This window comes from Mirounga angustirostris, unplaced genomic scaffold (assembly GCF_029215605.1).
Source record: "Mirounga angustirostris isolate CCGP_5_RB_7025 unplaced genomic scaffold, mMirAng1.0.hap1 SCAF_11, whole genome shotgun sequence".
Lineage (NCBI taxonomy): Eukaryota > Metazoa > Chordata > Mammalia > Carnivora > Phocidae > Mirounga > Mirounga angustirostris.
The window spans coordinates 60,167,410-60,183,727 of NW_026991719.1; the positions used below are offsets into that span (position 1 = coordinate 60,167,410).

General features: G+C 48.2%; 1 protein-coding gene across 1 annotated transcript in view; it reads left to right on the forward strand.

Moving 5' to 3' along the window:
- The window catches only part of SLC16A2 (solute carrier family 16 member 2), a 121,408-nt gene extending 110,770 nt beyond the window's left edge, over positions 1-10,638 (forward strand). The window contains exons 3-6 of the mRNA XM_045879694.3: positions 824-1,274; positions 2,263-2,406; positions 6,229-6,457; positions 8,086-10,638. Coding sequence (XP_045735650.1) covers positions 824-1,274; positions 2,263-2,406; positions 6,229-6,457; positions 8,086-8,306 — 1,045 coding nt within the window. The 3' untranslated portion in view covers positions 8,307-10,638. The remainder of the gene's footprint in view (positions 1-823; positions 1,275-2,262; positions 2,407-6,228; positions 6,458-8,085) is intronic.
- Positions 10,639-16,318: the final 5,680 nt, after the last annotated feature.

Below are 16,318 nucleotides of genomic sequence, written 5' to 3' on the forward strand. Positions count from 1 at the left end.
ACAGAGGCTTATGGCCACAGCAGAACCTAAGAGTTTTAAGCCAGAACCTGTCTTACTTGGCCAGGCCCACAATTTCTTTGAGGCTCCACTTCTCATCAAGCAGCCAGGCTGCTCTGGGAGGCTAAGCCATACCATGTCCAGCAAACAGGAGCCAGGCTCTGGAAGTTAAAGGGACTCCTTACTTCAGGATCCCCAGGGAGATCATCTAGGGTCTGGAGTAAAGGGTCTTGGGATATCCAGACCTTGGGTAGGGTTGGGGATGAGGTTTCTCAGGAAACTACCAGCCATTTTCTGAAATATGAAGGGCCCTGAGCATAGAGAAAGATAGTAGGGTCCCATGGAAGATCTTGACCTTCCAGGATCTTGGCTCCCTGCAGACCTTTGTTGTTACTTGGGATAAAGCTTTGGCTACCAGCCTACACATGGTGTTTAGGTGAGCAGCAGGTAAAACTGTTCTAAGGCCCTGACTTACTCCTTGTAGCCTCTTCTCCAGCCATTGCATAGGTTGGTTCTGGCATTCTTTTGAGCAATTCTCTTTGATGGGGTACTATGATTCAAACTAGAGTCATGCAGACCTAGAGTCAAATTCAAGTTTTGCTGATCCCCAGTTATGCTACACTGGGTAAATTACTCCTCTGAGCCTCTGTTTCCTCATCTGCAAAATAGGGATAAGAAAGTCCTGTTCTTTGTCTGTTCTGAGGGTCAGTGGTAAGTGGGGCTGTGGGTTATGGTGGGGGTATGCAGGTCTCAGGAGGGTGATGGGAGAGGGCAGGTGGATTGCTGGTCAGGCTGCTGAGAATAGCTCTTGGTGTTTCTCCCACAGCTCACTAAGCCTGCGTTATTTCACCTATGGGATTCTCTTTGGTTGTGGCTGTTCCTTCGCCTTTCAGCCATCTCTCGTCATCCTGGGCCACTACTTCCAACGCCGTCTGGGTCTGGCCAATGGTGTGGTGTCTGCTGGGAGTAGCATCTTCTCCATATCCTTTCCTCTTCTCATCAAAACACTGGGGGCTAAGATCAAGCTCGCCCAAACCTTCCAGGTGCTGAGTACCTTCATGTTTATTCTTACGCTGCTTTCGCTCACCTACCGGCCACTCCTACCCAGTTCCCAGGACACCCCAAACAAGAGAGGTGTCCGCACCCTGTGCCAACGCATTCTGTCTCAACTTAGAAAGTACTTCAACATGCGAGTATTCCGTCAACGTACCTACCGCATCTGGGCCTTCGGGATTGCTGCTGCTGCCCTTGGCTACTTCGTTCCCTACGTACACCTGGTAAGGAATACTAGGGTGGACCCACCTTACCTCCAAGGAGCTGCCCTTAGCCTGCCCGAGGTCCAGAGGGTAGGGGTGAAGGACAGTGAAAGGGCAGAGCTGGGACCTTTGGAAAAAGAGACCAAACAATGTTTGAAGAGATGCAGAGTGAGAAAGAACAGACTGAGGGAAAACCTCAATGGGAAAAGGGTAGAGTTCCTTAGGGGAAAGCCCATGCTTTATCAGTGGGGTTCCCACTGATAAATCTAGATGATAGGTTTTCAGAAGATAAGCATCATTGGGATGGAAGACTGGCCCAGATGATCCAAGGATAGGGTTTCCTAAGAGTGTGTTCTATGGAATGCCGGTCTTTGTGGTCAAATGATTTGTTCAGGAATCAACATATAATCAATATTTCTAGCTTCACATTGTTGCAACCTTTTAAAGGTACCAAAAATCCAGCAGTAAAAGAAATCCATTTAGCTTTATTTAACCATTATCCACCCAAATTCTACTTCCACAGAACTGTCAGTTGTAGTCCAGTTATTATCTTCCATAGACCTCGTGTTTCTTAAAACACACTTCTGGAAGCATTATGTGGAAGTTGGTGGATCTTCTCCCCTGGTGACCTGCTGTTGCCCCAGGCTATCAGTTCTGGGTCAGGGAATGGGGAGATTTTGGGGGAGCCCTTGGATTTTCTTAGTTATTAAGGCTGTCTGTAGTCTGTCCTGCCAGGGCTTGGAAGGGGCTTGGAGATACCCACTCCCCTCAGCTATTGCTCAGAAGCCCAGAATCCAAAGAGCCAAGGCACACGAAGCCTTTTAAGCAATTAGAAGCAGCCAGAAACTTGTTCTGGAGCTAGGGCTACAAAGGAGGGGGTTGTAGGGGAGGGAGCTCTTGCCATGGTCCAGGAAAGTAAGCAGTAGAGGGGTTTGGATATGCAAACAGTTAATCAGTCAGCTCTTTTTCTTCCTCCTGTCCCTGGGGGTCCTGGTGCTATGCTTTTCAGATGAAGTATGTGGAGGAGGAGTTCTTGGAAATCAAACAGACCTGGGTGCTCTTGGTGTGTATTGGGGCTACCTCAGGCCTTGGGCGCCTTGTGTCAGGCCGTGTCAGTGACTCCATTCCTGGACTTAAGAAGATCTACTTGCAGGTGAGTGTGACCACCCTGCCCTACCACAGTAGTGTGGGGAGGGCCTGCCACAGATGCTAGGTAACCCCCTGCCTTTGGGAGAGAATGGTAGGTTGTGTAATTACTGTGCCCTGGGCCCCAGCTTTGACACGAGCTTATTGTTCAACATGGGAAAGTCGATCAAATTCTCTGAGCCTCAGTTTCCCTTCTTTCAACTGAAGACTGTCATCCTTGTTCTGCCTCCTTCATCAAGATGGAGTGAGGATCCAGTGAGAGGAGTGTGTAAATGGAAACTCTAAGAACACTTTCAAAGAAAGCATTTATTAATAATAGCTCTTCCATCTGAAATAGGGAAACTGAGGCCAGGAGTTAGATGTTGTCCCCATTGAGGACTGATCTCCTTGCTCTCCCATACTCTCTTGGAAGGTCTTGGGCATCTGTAGTATTCTGTGGCCCAGTGTTTCTCTCCTTTAAGTCCAGGTTCAAGTCATTCACTCCTTATACTTCCATGGTCACTTGTACCAGGCATTGGCTCTCAAATGCTATCTTCCTGATGGACACCAAAAAAGTGCCAGAAAACATAACCTTACTTCCCCTCTATGGGCCTCACTTTCCTCATTTGTGCAATAAGAATAATTCTCACCTTTCCTATCTCACCTTGCAGGCGAGGATCAAAATTTCTTTTGACAGGTGTGACCAGGGTTTGGGAAGTAAAAAATATTAGAGCCATGCAAGATTTTAATCCTTTGGACCCTAACACAGTGCCTCATATTGTGGGCAGTAGCCACCTAGATGCTAGGAAGGCCACTTTCTGTGTGAATTGGGCTCTGGTCTGGCTTGAGACTACTGTTGAAGCTGTCTCTTTGTCTACCTGGCAGCAGTATTGCCTTTCTGATCTTGTTCATGCTTTTTGCTCCTGCAGCTGGGTTTACCAGAATGTACATGAATGTGGAACCCTGTGAAGGGGCAACAGCAGCCCCTCAAAACATGCGGTCACAAATGATCCATTAAAAAGGTGGTTGAGTTCTGACTCTCCTGGTAAAGCCCTAAAAGCCTTTCCAAGGGGCCCTGAGAGGGGCCCTGACATAGTCGGGATTTCTCTGTCTTCTGACAGACCCAAGTGTTTTCCTTAATACTCTCAGATGTCTTAGACAAGAATATGATTCAAGTTTTCTGTTGTGTTTAACTCTAGTGTTAAATTTGCAAAAGCTGGTGAATCTGCTTTGTCAGAGCTAGGGATGCCCTTATGGTTCATCCAGTCCAACTTCTCATTATACAGAAACTGAGGGAAAGACTCATATAGTCATGGCAAAGTTGAATTCATATGTAGCACTTTTCTCATATTCCACTTTACGCTAAGTGATGGATGGCAGAGCTATGTCCCAGAGATAAATGACTTGACTGAAGTCAACTCAAAAGACCGTGATTGAGGTAAACCAGTTATGAAATTCTGAATTCCTGTGCAAATATCAGCGAGTGCCTTATCTGGGTAGCTTTTTGCATAGGAGAATGTGTGGCTTTTTCAGCCTCTTCCATATGCCACCCCTGCAGGTCTTCCCTGTCATTATCAGTTGCTCCAAGATGCTAACCGTGCTGGAAATCAGGGTAAGCTAGCATTTGGCCAGGACTTTATCTTAAGGAAAAGAAGCAGCCCCTGACTAGCCATATAGCTCATTTCTCACCACAGTTTCTAGGAGAGAAATAGGGCCCAATCAGCTTTTGCTTTCTATTGTGCAGAGGGAGTTCCAGGGGAGGTAGAGGCATTGATTAGTCAGAAGCAGAACTAGACTTAGGGCCTAGGGCTTCTGCTGACCATTCCCCCTACCTACCCAACACCTTCTCTCCCCTTTTCCAGTCTTACTTGACCCAGTTTTACCACTTAGAGTAATACAAAATAATCTTAGAATGTTATAGCTAAAATATATTTTTATCAATTGTAGTCCAACTCCCTCATTTTACAAATTGAGGAACTGAGGCCTAGAAAGGGAAAGTGATTTGTCCAAACTCATCTTGCTGGCAAATGTCTCAGGCAGAGAGAACAAGACATGGATAAACTTCTTTCTCTTGAGCTACTCAAGATACTCCATCACAGGAATTTGCCTCACTTTCTCCCTGGGTCAGATGTAGGAGTATAGGCCTGGGAGAAGAAAGGAGTGTATACAACTTCAGATTCTGAAGAGATATCCACTAGACCCTGTGGTTCCTACTACTGGCAAAGACCCAGACACATGTATCTGGCATCAAGCCCCTGGACAGTCTGTTAGAAAGAAACGGTGACAACCTGCAGGACAACCTCACTTTGGGCCAATTCTTGAGGTCTGATTCTCAGTTCAAATAGGGATTTTAATTTCTAAACTTGGCAAGGCCTCATGGAGGATGTTAACAGGCAGCTAGATACAATAAGTAGTAATGACAGATGACTGAAATCAGTTAATGGGGTCCTTTGTGTTTTATAATGGTATTAACTCTTAACTGCCATACCATTATGACTTGGTTGATAGGTGGGTCTTGTTTTATCTTATAGTTGTGCATGAATCTCCTAGAGGAGAAACTGGGATATCAGGGTTCTTATTCTTAGATTCCACCTAGGTATCCCAAAACAGCCTAGGCAAAGTTCAAAAATCTTCCAACAAAGAGATTTCCTCAGATGCCACAGCCAGGACATTTCTTATCCTCTCTAAAACCCAACTGATCAACCTAGCAAACCCACTGCCAATACAACACAGAAAATCTTCAGGGTTTGAAACAGCCTTGACCCTCCTACCCCATCTATGTGGTGATGTGGTGACTTACCCTTCCTGGGTAAGCTTCCCTGCCTGTGTGAAGGATTAGAAAATCCTGGGTCCTGTCAAGGACTTGGTAAACGGATCAGGTCTTAGCCCTGACCCTGGGATGACCTGGCTCTGCTGGCTAGAGTGGGTGGGAGGAGGGGGTTTATTTCTCTGCCTACAGCCCTGGTCTTCAGTCTGGCTCACTGACACAGGTTGCAGATGACCTTAATCAAAAGACCAGCTGTGTTTCCAGTTGCTCTTCTCTCTGTTGAGTGGGAAAAACTAGCCTTTGGAAAGGCAGTTTCTTTGTTTTGGAGTCAATTTGCTCAGTCCAAAGAAAGCCCAGTGGCTAGTCAATGCCCCTGAGCTGGCTTCAGACTCCCTAGAACCCCTCCTAGTGTCTTGGTTCTCCTTAAAGTCCCCTTTGTTGCCCTTTGCATGGTGCCCAGCCAAGTCCAGAGGACCCCACAGCCATGCTATCTGAGATGGTGGTGTGTCCCATGTCCTAAATCATAAGGAACCTGGGTGAACCTCCCAATGGTTTCCTTCATGACAAGGTGTTTTCTAAAAGCAGCCACCCACATAAATGGGCACTGGGTCCTTCCTCATTTCAGGAAGCTGTGATTTCCCTTCATGCCCCCATCTAATCATCATCCAAGTTATCCTCACTTCCTTCCTTTTCTCTCCCATATCTTGGATCTGAGAACACCAGCATGGTCTGATTCTGACCCTAATGCCTGGGGCAGCCAAACGCAAGATCAGAACAACAGCAATTTCCTTTAGCTTAGAGTCCAGTGAAAAGACAACTTCTTAAGGACAGGGGCCATACCCCCTAATTTTTAAAAAAAATCTTGATGGAATCACAGTTAAACAGGAGCTCTCTTAAAAACCTTGAATCCTTCAGTGCAGGACTTAGAAGGGGCCTAAGTAAGTATTTAGCCTAACTGCTCTCTGTTGACAGCCCCTGTTCCAATTTATAGAGGTAGAAATGAAACCCTGAGAAAGGAGATATGATTTGCTATGTGGTCTTGACTGACAAGCACAACATGACCTAAGGCCCTTGCTCCTCTAGGTCATCTCCTTCCTGCTCCTGGGCCTGATGTCCATGATGATTCCCCTATGCCGGGGCTTCGGGGGCCTCATCGTTGTCTGCCTCTTCCTGGGCCTGTGTGATGGCTTCTTCATCACCATCATGGCCCCCATCGCATTTGAGCTGGTGGGCCCAATGCAGGCCTCACAGGCAATTGGCTACCTCCTTGGCATGATGGCCCTGCCGATGATTGCTGGGCCCCCCATTGCAGGTGAGGCTGATATTACAGGGAGGGCATGAGTGGGGGAGTCCTGTCTTCCCTGGGCCCTAGCAATCCTGAGCACCTCTGCTTGAAGTCCCTTTTACTCTTATTTTCTATTTAAGCAGCCTTGTTAGAGTGCATGAAACCCCTTACCACTATTGGTGGAAGAGGCTAAGTACAGTATATGTGCATGGATTCATTTTTTGGGAATGGGCTTTTCATGGCTCTCTATCCATTTCAGTGGGGTTTTATTTTAGACAGCCTGGCTGATTCCAAGAGGGTAGAGAGAGAAATGGGTTTGGCCTTCTTGATCATTCTATTGGTCCATATCTTCTCTCTCTCTCTCTCTCTTTATAGGAAAGGAATTATTTGCAAGGTAGTTGGGCAGGAAGAGAAGAGAAAGTGGACCCCAGCTTTATTAAGGCTTAGAGATCCCCCCTCCTTCTCCATTGGCTTCTGAACTGAGCCTGTAGAAGAGATTTGATTAAAGCCAAATCCCAGGACTGAGCCAGTGAAGCTTACTTCCAGCAGGCAGCAGGCAAAGTGTTGGCTTGCAGTCCTTCAGTACTCCCAGTTTCCTTCTCCACTCTCCAAGAAGGGCATTGATATCCCAAGGAACATAGGAAACAAAGAAAACCAATGAAAAGAGAACTCCATTTCTTTTCTTTAGGATTTATTGCAAATACTGATTCATGGGCTAGCCTCTCTAGGCTGGCCAACTGGGCTAACTCAACAAATATCCCTTGAACACCAATTCTGTGTAAGGCGTTGCAAGGGCATGTCATGCTGTGTGACAGTGACAAAAGCTTCCACCCAGGCCCTTGTGCAATAGCCACACTGCTCACTGGGAGAGGGGAGCCTCCTCCCAGCCTCTGATCCCAGAGGTGGATCCCAGAATCCACAACTCTTTCTACTTTTCTTACCATCTAAGCAGCTCAAAAGTTTACTTGCCTTTCCTCGGTAGTATTTCTGGGCTCATCTTTCCTATGAGGTATGCCACATTAGCTTCTGAAGGCAAGCAGGGGAATCCTTGCATACCATGCCAACCATATTCATGGTATTGGCAACTTATAAGAACCCAGAGGGGCCAACCATAACTGTAACCAGGATGAAGAATATATATATATATGGCCTTCTCAGGGTAAATGGGAGCTTCAGAGAAACAAAATAGGAACTTAGCTGAACTGTTCCACAAGAACCCTCTAGTCTAAGTTGGGGGTTGAAGGGTATATCACTATGAATCAAGATAAGGCTTGGCCATCTTTTGTGGAACTCTTTTAAACTAGGTTCCCTCCTAACTCCATACCTAGGAGCGACTGGAAGTTAAGCTGTAGCTTCATGAAAGTGAAAAAAATGAAGAACTTTAAGAGAAGCTTCATTAGCCCCTTTCATAATAAGCATTAACCCCAAGGGCCTGCAGCCCCATTACCTCAGGGAGGAGCCACCTGACTTTGCAACGGAGGTTTTATTTATTTATTTTTTCACTAGGAATGTTTAAATTGAGGGGGGATTGGGGTCAAGGTAGTGCAGGTCAAGATTCTCTGGATAGGCATTGTTATGGCCCCTGAAAGAGGCAGAGAGCACCTTTGGGCAGGAGGGCAAAGCTGAACTTGACTTGTCTTTCTTGACTGTTTCAGGCCTCCTCCGCAACTGTTTTGGGGACTACCATGTGGCCTTCTACTTTGCTGGTGTGCCCCCCATCATTGGGGCTATAATCCTCTTCTTCGTACCTCTGATGCATCAAAGGATGTTCAAGAAAGAGCAAAGGGATTCCAGCAAGGATAAGATGTTGGCCCCTGATGCAGACCCCAATGGGGAGCTGTTGCCGGGTTCCCCCATCCCTGAGGAACCAATCTAATGCATTTTCCTTGCCATTGTGTGTTCCTCCCCAACCCTTTCCCTTCACCCCACCTTGCTCAGCATTTACATTTTTGCCATCAGCACACTTGTTCTCAAACATGCACACACAGCAGTTCAGCCACCTGACCAGCCCCTTGGAGCCAAAGCTCATGTTAAACTCATTAACCAAATTTTCCCTGTGAATGCCTTTAAACTTGCCAGGGTCCTTCTCTCAGGATCTAGGAAAGCTTGGGATCCCCCTTGGCCTTTGGAACATCTCCATATACTTTCTAATACCTGGAGATGGTACCTCCTGGCCCCGGCTTGCTAGTCACCCACTAAAAGCAACTTCCAAAGGTGCTACCGTCCCTAGGAGCCTGGTGGGAAGACCCAAGCCTCTGTATGCTCAGGAGTTACTTGGCATCTGTCCTTGGGAGCCATTGGTAAGGGGGCAGAGAAAGGGCAGAGAGGTAAAATCAGACAAGGAGATTTGCTTAGTTTCACAGTCTCTGAGGGCTGTGGCTTCCCAAGAGCTATGGGTGACATCACTTTAAAAGTGTAAATAAGCCTCCATACCATATAGTTGGTTAACAGTCTGCTTCCTTCTTCCCTTCCTCGTTTTTCTTTTTTCCTTTACTGCTTCTTTTTCTATTTCTTTTTATGACTGTCATAGATGCATGGGTGCTTGAAGACAGAAGGGACCTAGAGCTTGGGCCAATCAGCCTCACCTTGGCCTAGCCCACCCCTAACATGATCATCAATTCCACTCATCTCAGGCTGAGCCACATCTCACTTTTTGGCTCAAGCTGCTATAATTATAAACTGGAAGAGTCAAATATCACATAGGGAAGGGAATTTAAACACCATAAAGTTCCACTCACTGATTTTTACAGGTTTCCCAGGCCAGTGCATTAACCTGTAGGCACTTCCAGCTCCCCATCTGTGTATTCACCTGTCAAAATGTGAAGAAGTTCCTTTCATCTCAGCAGGCAGAGGAGGACTGATGATGGGGGAGGGTACGGTTGGGGGAGGGGCAATAATTATTGACCTGGCAAAGGACCAACTTCTCCATCTCTCATTAGTCATGATAGGTTAATATTTCCACCTGGGTCAGGGTGGGAAAGGGGCTGTTTTAGGGAAAATCCCATTCCCAACCTGGATCCCCAAAAGGTAGAGGCAGGAGCTACATGTAGGATTTAACAATTTCTTTTAGGAAGAGGAAACCATCTTAACCTTTACCACCCAATATGTCTCCCATGCTGGGTACCCTGAGCCACTCTGCTTAGTGGGCATTAAAGGTGCCAGGAAAGTAGGCTCTGGACCATCTTAATCCTTTTGAAATAGGTGCCAGATGCTTCCCTATGCTCAGATTCTGAGCAACACTCTTACTGAAGAGCATTCCCAGCGAGGCTGTGTCCAAGCTAGCACAACTCACCTCCTTAGGAGATCAGCCTCTCTCCTTACTTGGCCTCTTTGTGTCTCTTTCTCTGTATTCTGGGCCTTTGTCTGTTGTGCTCCTGTTACCCTAATCTTTCATCACCTTTTTGTCAGGCATCCTTGGCTGTTACTTGGAGCTAACAGTGACTTACCACTCTAAGCCAGGGCCATCCAGGGCCAGGAGGATGAGGTTGCCTGTGAGAGGCTCCAAAGAAGACAGTGGTCCCTAACCATGACATTTTCCGTTACAAACAGGCAGGTGGGACATGGTTGGCCTATGATGGCCTCATTCAAGGCCAAAGTCCTATGGCCCCTCCATTGGTCCTAGTCCAGCTTTTATCAACTTCCCAAAGGAAAACTCACTGGCTCTTAGCCCTGTGGGTAGGAAGGGGCCTAATTACTATCCTCCTGGCTTAAACAGCAGTGGGACAGGAGAAGCTGAGCCCCAGGAGCCTTGTAACTCCAAGGAGAGACCACTGAAAATGTTGGAGCAATAAAGTCCCTGTGCCCATTCTTCCTGTCCCTCCCCCACCAAATCATTGGAGGGCAGGTCTGCAGGGCCTCCTTTGTTGTTCAAGGTGAAGAAAGCTCTTAAAAATCAGGCTGCCAACCACTTCTCTCCAGATGAAGGAAAGACATTCACAGGTCCCAAATCTGCCCTATCAGTTGTCACATAACATAGTGGGGTGTCAGTTTACTTCTTCCACATATGTGCATGTACATGTGTGAGCTTGTGTGCTTTTGGAGAGAATGTCGGTTGGTGAAAGCAGCTCAGTATTAATATTTAGGGTAGGATGCAGCCTCTAATGCACCACAGTTAAATCTAGGAGAACGAACAAAATTTGGGAGCTTGAGATCTGGGACATTTAAATCCTCAAAAGGTTTGGAACAAAATAAACAGATCTAAAAATCTAGATTTGGTATGTGTGTTGCCTACAGGGTTAAATAGTCTTAACCTAGTTAACAGCAGGAAGTTTGGTTTCAAAACTGAAACCTCATTTCAAATAAAATTTATGCCAGGGTCTATACTCTCTGTAAGAGCAGAAATTGGAAATGGATCTATAGGGGGTTTGGAGTTGGGCGGACTTTTCAGGATTAGATTTTTAGGGAGCTCTGAAGTGGAAAAGTAGTCACTTTACAAAATGAGAACACAGTTAGTAGCAGAAGCCAAGTGGAGGCCTCACGAAGGCCACCACCTTGCTACATACATGCCATGTTGAAAATGGGCAAAGACCTTAGGAACAATCCATTTTAATCCTCTCCCTTGTTATTGATGGGAGAACCTGAAGGAACTGGTATAGCTGGTTTATACAGCCGGACAGCAACAGACCCTGGAATTGGTGATGCGGAAGAAAGACCTACAACAATGACAAAGCTGGGAGTAACTTTGTCCATCCTCTGCACTGATTTAAGTGGGGAAACTGAGGCCTAGATATAGCAAGGGACTGAGCAGGTTCACATAGTTCATCAGTGACAAAGCATGCTGAGACTTGAATTCAGGTAATTGACTTCCAGTCCAAACCCCTTATTTTACAGATGAGGAAACCAAGTTAATAAGGGAAATGACTTGTTTACTTCATTTAACAACGATGTAGCGAGCCCATTTCCACAAGGGTGTCAAAAGGACCAGCTCCAAGCAAAAATGAAATCTGAGCAAAGTTTGATTTTAGCATATCCCCCCCCCCTTTTTTTTTTCCACGATTACCCTCATTCCCAACCAACACATACTTCTGGTGTTCTCTCTTCCCAAGCACTCCAGACTTTCATGCAGCCCTGGCCTTGGAAAGCTGGTCCCTCTTACTGCTCTTCCACCCCCAGGAAACCAAGAGGTACAAATAAAGTCCATCTCTCTGTGGCCATACACTGAACAGGGGAGGGATAAAGAGAGAGGACTGGTTGGTTCCCTTTGAGAGAGGGTGGTTTACCTCCCCTGACTCAGTGCAGACATCCTCAGGCTGCCACCCTCCTCATCTCCTCCCAATGAGACTAATTACTGTCCTGCTGCCTAGTCCTAGGCTCTCCCACCCAAGTTCTGCTGCCCCCTCAGCCCCTTCAGTAGCCCCAAGGCCCCAGTCTGTGTTTGACTACTCAGATCATTAGATTTCAAAGCCGTGGAATCCCATAATTTTTATGAGCACATGCTCTCCTCCAGGGCCTTTTCATATCTGAAGAGGGAGCCAGCAAGCTCCCCGCCACTTCTCCACAGCAACAGAGCAGGCCAGCTGAAAGGAATTATGGGTACCCCCAGGAAATCCTTGATGTCCGACAGCTGGTGCCTAGATAGGGTGGGTGCTGGTTTGAACCAGAACCCTTGAAGGAAGTTCTGAAAGTTTAATGGGCTGAAATGTACAGGAGACTCCAGAGGCACAAAGAAAGGGATTAGATAACCAACGCCAGCAGGGATTGAGGAGGTTTTGCTTTAGAAGACTCTCAATTCCTGCCTTTCAGCTCTCCCTAGTGGTCACCAGAAGCAGAGTTCCATGACTGATTTTCAAGTCATAAATATTTTCTAGGGACCTGCTATGTGTCAGGCACTCTGCTAGAACCCGGGGATTTCAGAATGAAAGAAGCAGAGGTGGAGAGAACTAAGAGGATAAAACAAAACAAAACAAAACAAAACACGAGGAGTTTGTACTATCTTTTATCTGAGATACCTTTTTCTCTTCGGGATGCCAGCAGCCCAGAGCATACTGACCTCAGAGCCTTTGGGACAGTACAGGAACAACCAGGGCCCTTCCAGGACCAGCCCCCAGCATTTCCACCTCCTCACTGCCTGGCGATTGGCCTCCTCCTGGCCAAAGCCACCTGGAAGAACTATGCACTCCTCAGCATTGGTTTCCTGCTGAGCCAGAGCCCAGCCGGATAAAATTAGCCCATTGCTCACATCTAACAAGTGTCAGAGCTGAGCCCAGCAGCACTCTTGCCTGGCCAGTAGGACGCCTGGATTGACAGCACCTGTGGAGGGCCCCCAGCCCAGAGCCTCCTTGCGCCCAGAGCCTACCTGCTCCAGGGATGGGAGGCTAGAGACAGGCGAACACTACCCTTTTCCACTGCACAGCCACCCTACACTGCCCTTGAAATGACTGGGCTCTGGGATCCGGGGATGGGGTGCTAACCGGTACCACTTCCCACCAGGTCTCCCCACCCACCTGCCACTCACACTTGGGGAGTGCCTGGAGATGGAGATGGGGTTGGGGTCCCTGGGGCCCTGGCTGCAGCATTCCTTGGTTCTGCCACTGGCCTCTGGTCACTTTGGGTGGGGAAGGGCATAGCTCCTGCCCCTCCGTGGCCCTCCATCCACTTCTGCGTCTGGGAAAGGTAAGAACCTGGGAAACCAGCCATGGACATACAACTGACCCTGCTATTCAGATGGGAATCAGGACCGCCCAGGGGAAGGGGGCGGGAAGGAAGGCGGGAAAATCTAACCCCAGGCCCTGCCAACTGTTCCAGGAGCCAGATGAATAGACGGCAGCTGCCAAGTGTCCAGGGCTCAGGTCCTCCTCGATCCCCCGCCCCCACTGCCCTGCCCGCGCCACCACCACCAGGGACTGCAGCGTCGCCGCCCCCACGGAGCGCTTGATCCAGAGCCCTGGGGGTGATCCAAGCTGGATGGGCGGCCCTCTTCTCTCTTCCCCTGATCTGGCCCTAAGGCCCCAAAAGACGGAGTCGGCCTGCAGCTGGCAAAGGATCTAAGTGATTCTAGGCAAGGGGCTCTCGGAGATGAGGGGGCTGGGGCTGGGAATCGCCTCCAGGAAACGCTTGGTCCAAAGCAGACATCCTCCTCCGCCCTCCTTTCCAACCTCCAACCCTGGGTCGGGCCTGCGGGGCTGCCTCCTCCACGCAGGTTAGCACAATGGGGCTGCTTCTTCCAAAGAATTGGCCCACCCGTCAATCCCACCACTTTCCCGTAATAGTTGTCGAGAACCCCTGGGGAGGGGTGGCCAACCACGCTGAAGGGAGCTCCCAGCTCAGGTAGGCTCCCTCACCACACAGTCCTTGGGTACCATGCAGGGTGAAGGTGAGCCCCCACCAGCTGCCCTAGGTTCACACAGGTGAACTAGCTAGCGGGATTTCCTAGGCTTGAGAAACCTCCCCCAAACCTGAACGGAGACCCAGGAATGGACCAGGTCGACCCTAAGACCCCCCTCCTCAATTTGCTCCTCATCCGACACTCCTCCACCCACTTGCTTCCTCCAGCCACTTGCCTAAGTAGGAGTGAAGGAGAGGGCCAGGGTAACCACCTCCACTCCCCCCCGACCCCCCCCCCCACACACCCACATACACTCTTCCTCCTCTAGGGTGGAGTGTTCTGGGGGGCCCAGCCCTGCAGCTCCAACTGCCTCAAAGCCTTGCAAGGGCCAGAGTTTCCTCCTGTCAGGGGGAGATCTTTCAGCTCCTTGCCTCCTCATTCGTCCTGCCCCTCCCCCACCGAACACGGACACAGCTCCTTCATCCTTTAGCTCCATGAACACAGGAGTCTTCCCCGCAGCATATGTGGACACAGAGGCTCCCTTCAACGATAACAGGGTGCCCTCACCTTTGGGTGGGCAACTTACAGTTCACAGATGCTCCCATATCCCTCATCACATTTGACCCCTCCCCCCAACCCTGAGGGGCAGCTGCTCTTATACCTGTTTTACAGATGGGGAAAGTGAGGCCCAGAGGGGAACTAAATGCCAGTTTTTAAACCCCTTCTCCAAGGCTCTTTCCACACTTCCTTACAGAAAGTAGGGAAGTAAGTGAATCTTTCTTTTTGCCTGACTTCTCAGAAACTCTGCTTGCTGCTCCTGGAGAGAGTACCTGCTGCCCCCAGACCCACTCTGCCCCCTCAAGGAAAACTCTGGACAGTGAGTGGCACCATAGCCCCAGGACGGAGGCATGCAGGCTGAAGAAGCTGAGCCAGAGTCCTTGTGCATCTCCCCACCCCACCACCACGCCAGCCTCTCCTATGGAGGGAGAGGGATGAGGAGGGGAGTATGGAAGAGTAATTAGGAGTCTCTAATCTGCCTTTCCCTGGGAATACACAACATTGTCTTCAGGGTTCCTCTGTGTCTTAAAATGGAGGTAAAACTCCAAAATGAACTCTCCTATACCTTATTCCCTCAGTCCTCTTATTATTCAATAGAATAATCACCATTGAGTGCTAATTTCCAGGGCCTTGTTTAATTCCCACAGACCCCCAAAGGACCTTTTTGTCTGGTTTGGTTATTGGATGGGGGGAGGACAGTTCCTGGGAGGCCCTGCTTTTATGGGAAAGGATTTGTGTGTCTAAGTGGTCAACATAGCTAGCTCAAAATGTCCCTCTTTTCTAGACTTCCAGTGCTTTGCTAAGCCTCAGAGAGGGGATGGGAAAGAGTAGCAAATAACATGCAATTAAAGGCAGGGAAGCTCCTAAGGCAGCACCTGTGGAAAGGAAAAGTGGAGAACATGCCTAAACTTCTGTCCACATACTTTAGTGAGGTGGACTTGTCCTGTATATGCCTCTCAGCAATTGTGGCCATTACCTTCTTCCTCATCTCCCCTGCCCCCAGGTGAGAGATTCCCTATATCTGCAGGGGAGCTTGGTCATCTGGCAGCCCCCACCACTCGGAGGTGCCACATTGTTTGGTAGGCTCTAAATTCCCTGATCCCAGTAAGTCCTAGCCTAAGCCTTCCTTTCAGGCTGAACAGCTTCAAGCATCCAAGCCGGGTCCTTCCAAGGTTAGAACTCACCTGTCAACCAGGCTGGGCCTGGAAATCAAGGAAAGCCAGGTTTCAGGGAAAGTCAAGTTCTAAGCAAAGCTACTTTTAGTTCAATAGCTCTATAAATAGTTGTAACTAATGAACTCCAGGAGCCCTTTAAATATACTGACAGAGCATAGGGGCTACAAACAAACTTACCTTAATTCCCTTTTTCTAGCCAACTGAGTTCTTTCTTCACAATCATTAGTCAATACAATTAAGGGCTGTCATACCAGAAGGAAATTAAAGATTCAAAGAAGGTCAGGATTAAACCAGTGGAGAACTTCAGATCCAGTAATTTTCACACTGTATTCTGTGACCCTTGGGGGATTCACAGAGTTACCTCAAATCCACTGAAATTTCTGGGAATGGTTTTTCCCTATCCCACCTATGCAAACAGATAAAAATGCTGAATATTATACATAAAACAAATTTAAGAAGACTTTGAAAGTTGGAGATAAGAAGTCAGACCAGCTAGGGACCTCAGGACCAGAGGGGTGACTCACTTGAAGTGAGTGCTCTAGGTTTCTTTTTTGCCTTATATATCCCACACTTGGTGCTGGAGAAGCCAGAAACCCAAAAATGCCAATGGGCACTGATGTAAAAAGTTAATGAAAATCTTTCCCTCTTTAGCCAAAGAATCATGAAAGGGTCAGCCTAGAAAGATAGAAAACTTCTACACAATAATAATTTTACTTCAGTCAAACACCATGGAAAAAACTGTGGTCCCAGCCTCACCCCAGCCAGCAAAGGCAAAGTGGAGAGCTTTCATCATGCTGTAGCAAATAACCTCTCCTCCATTCATCGCCATGGTGGTGTCACAGTAGGCCAAGTATGGAGCTCAGACTTTCATCCCAGCCAGGCAGAAACACA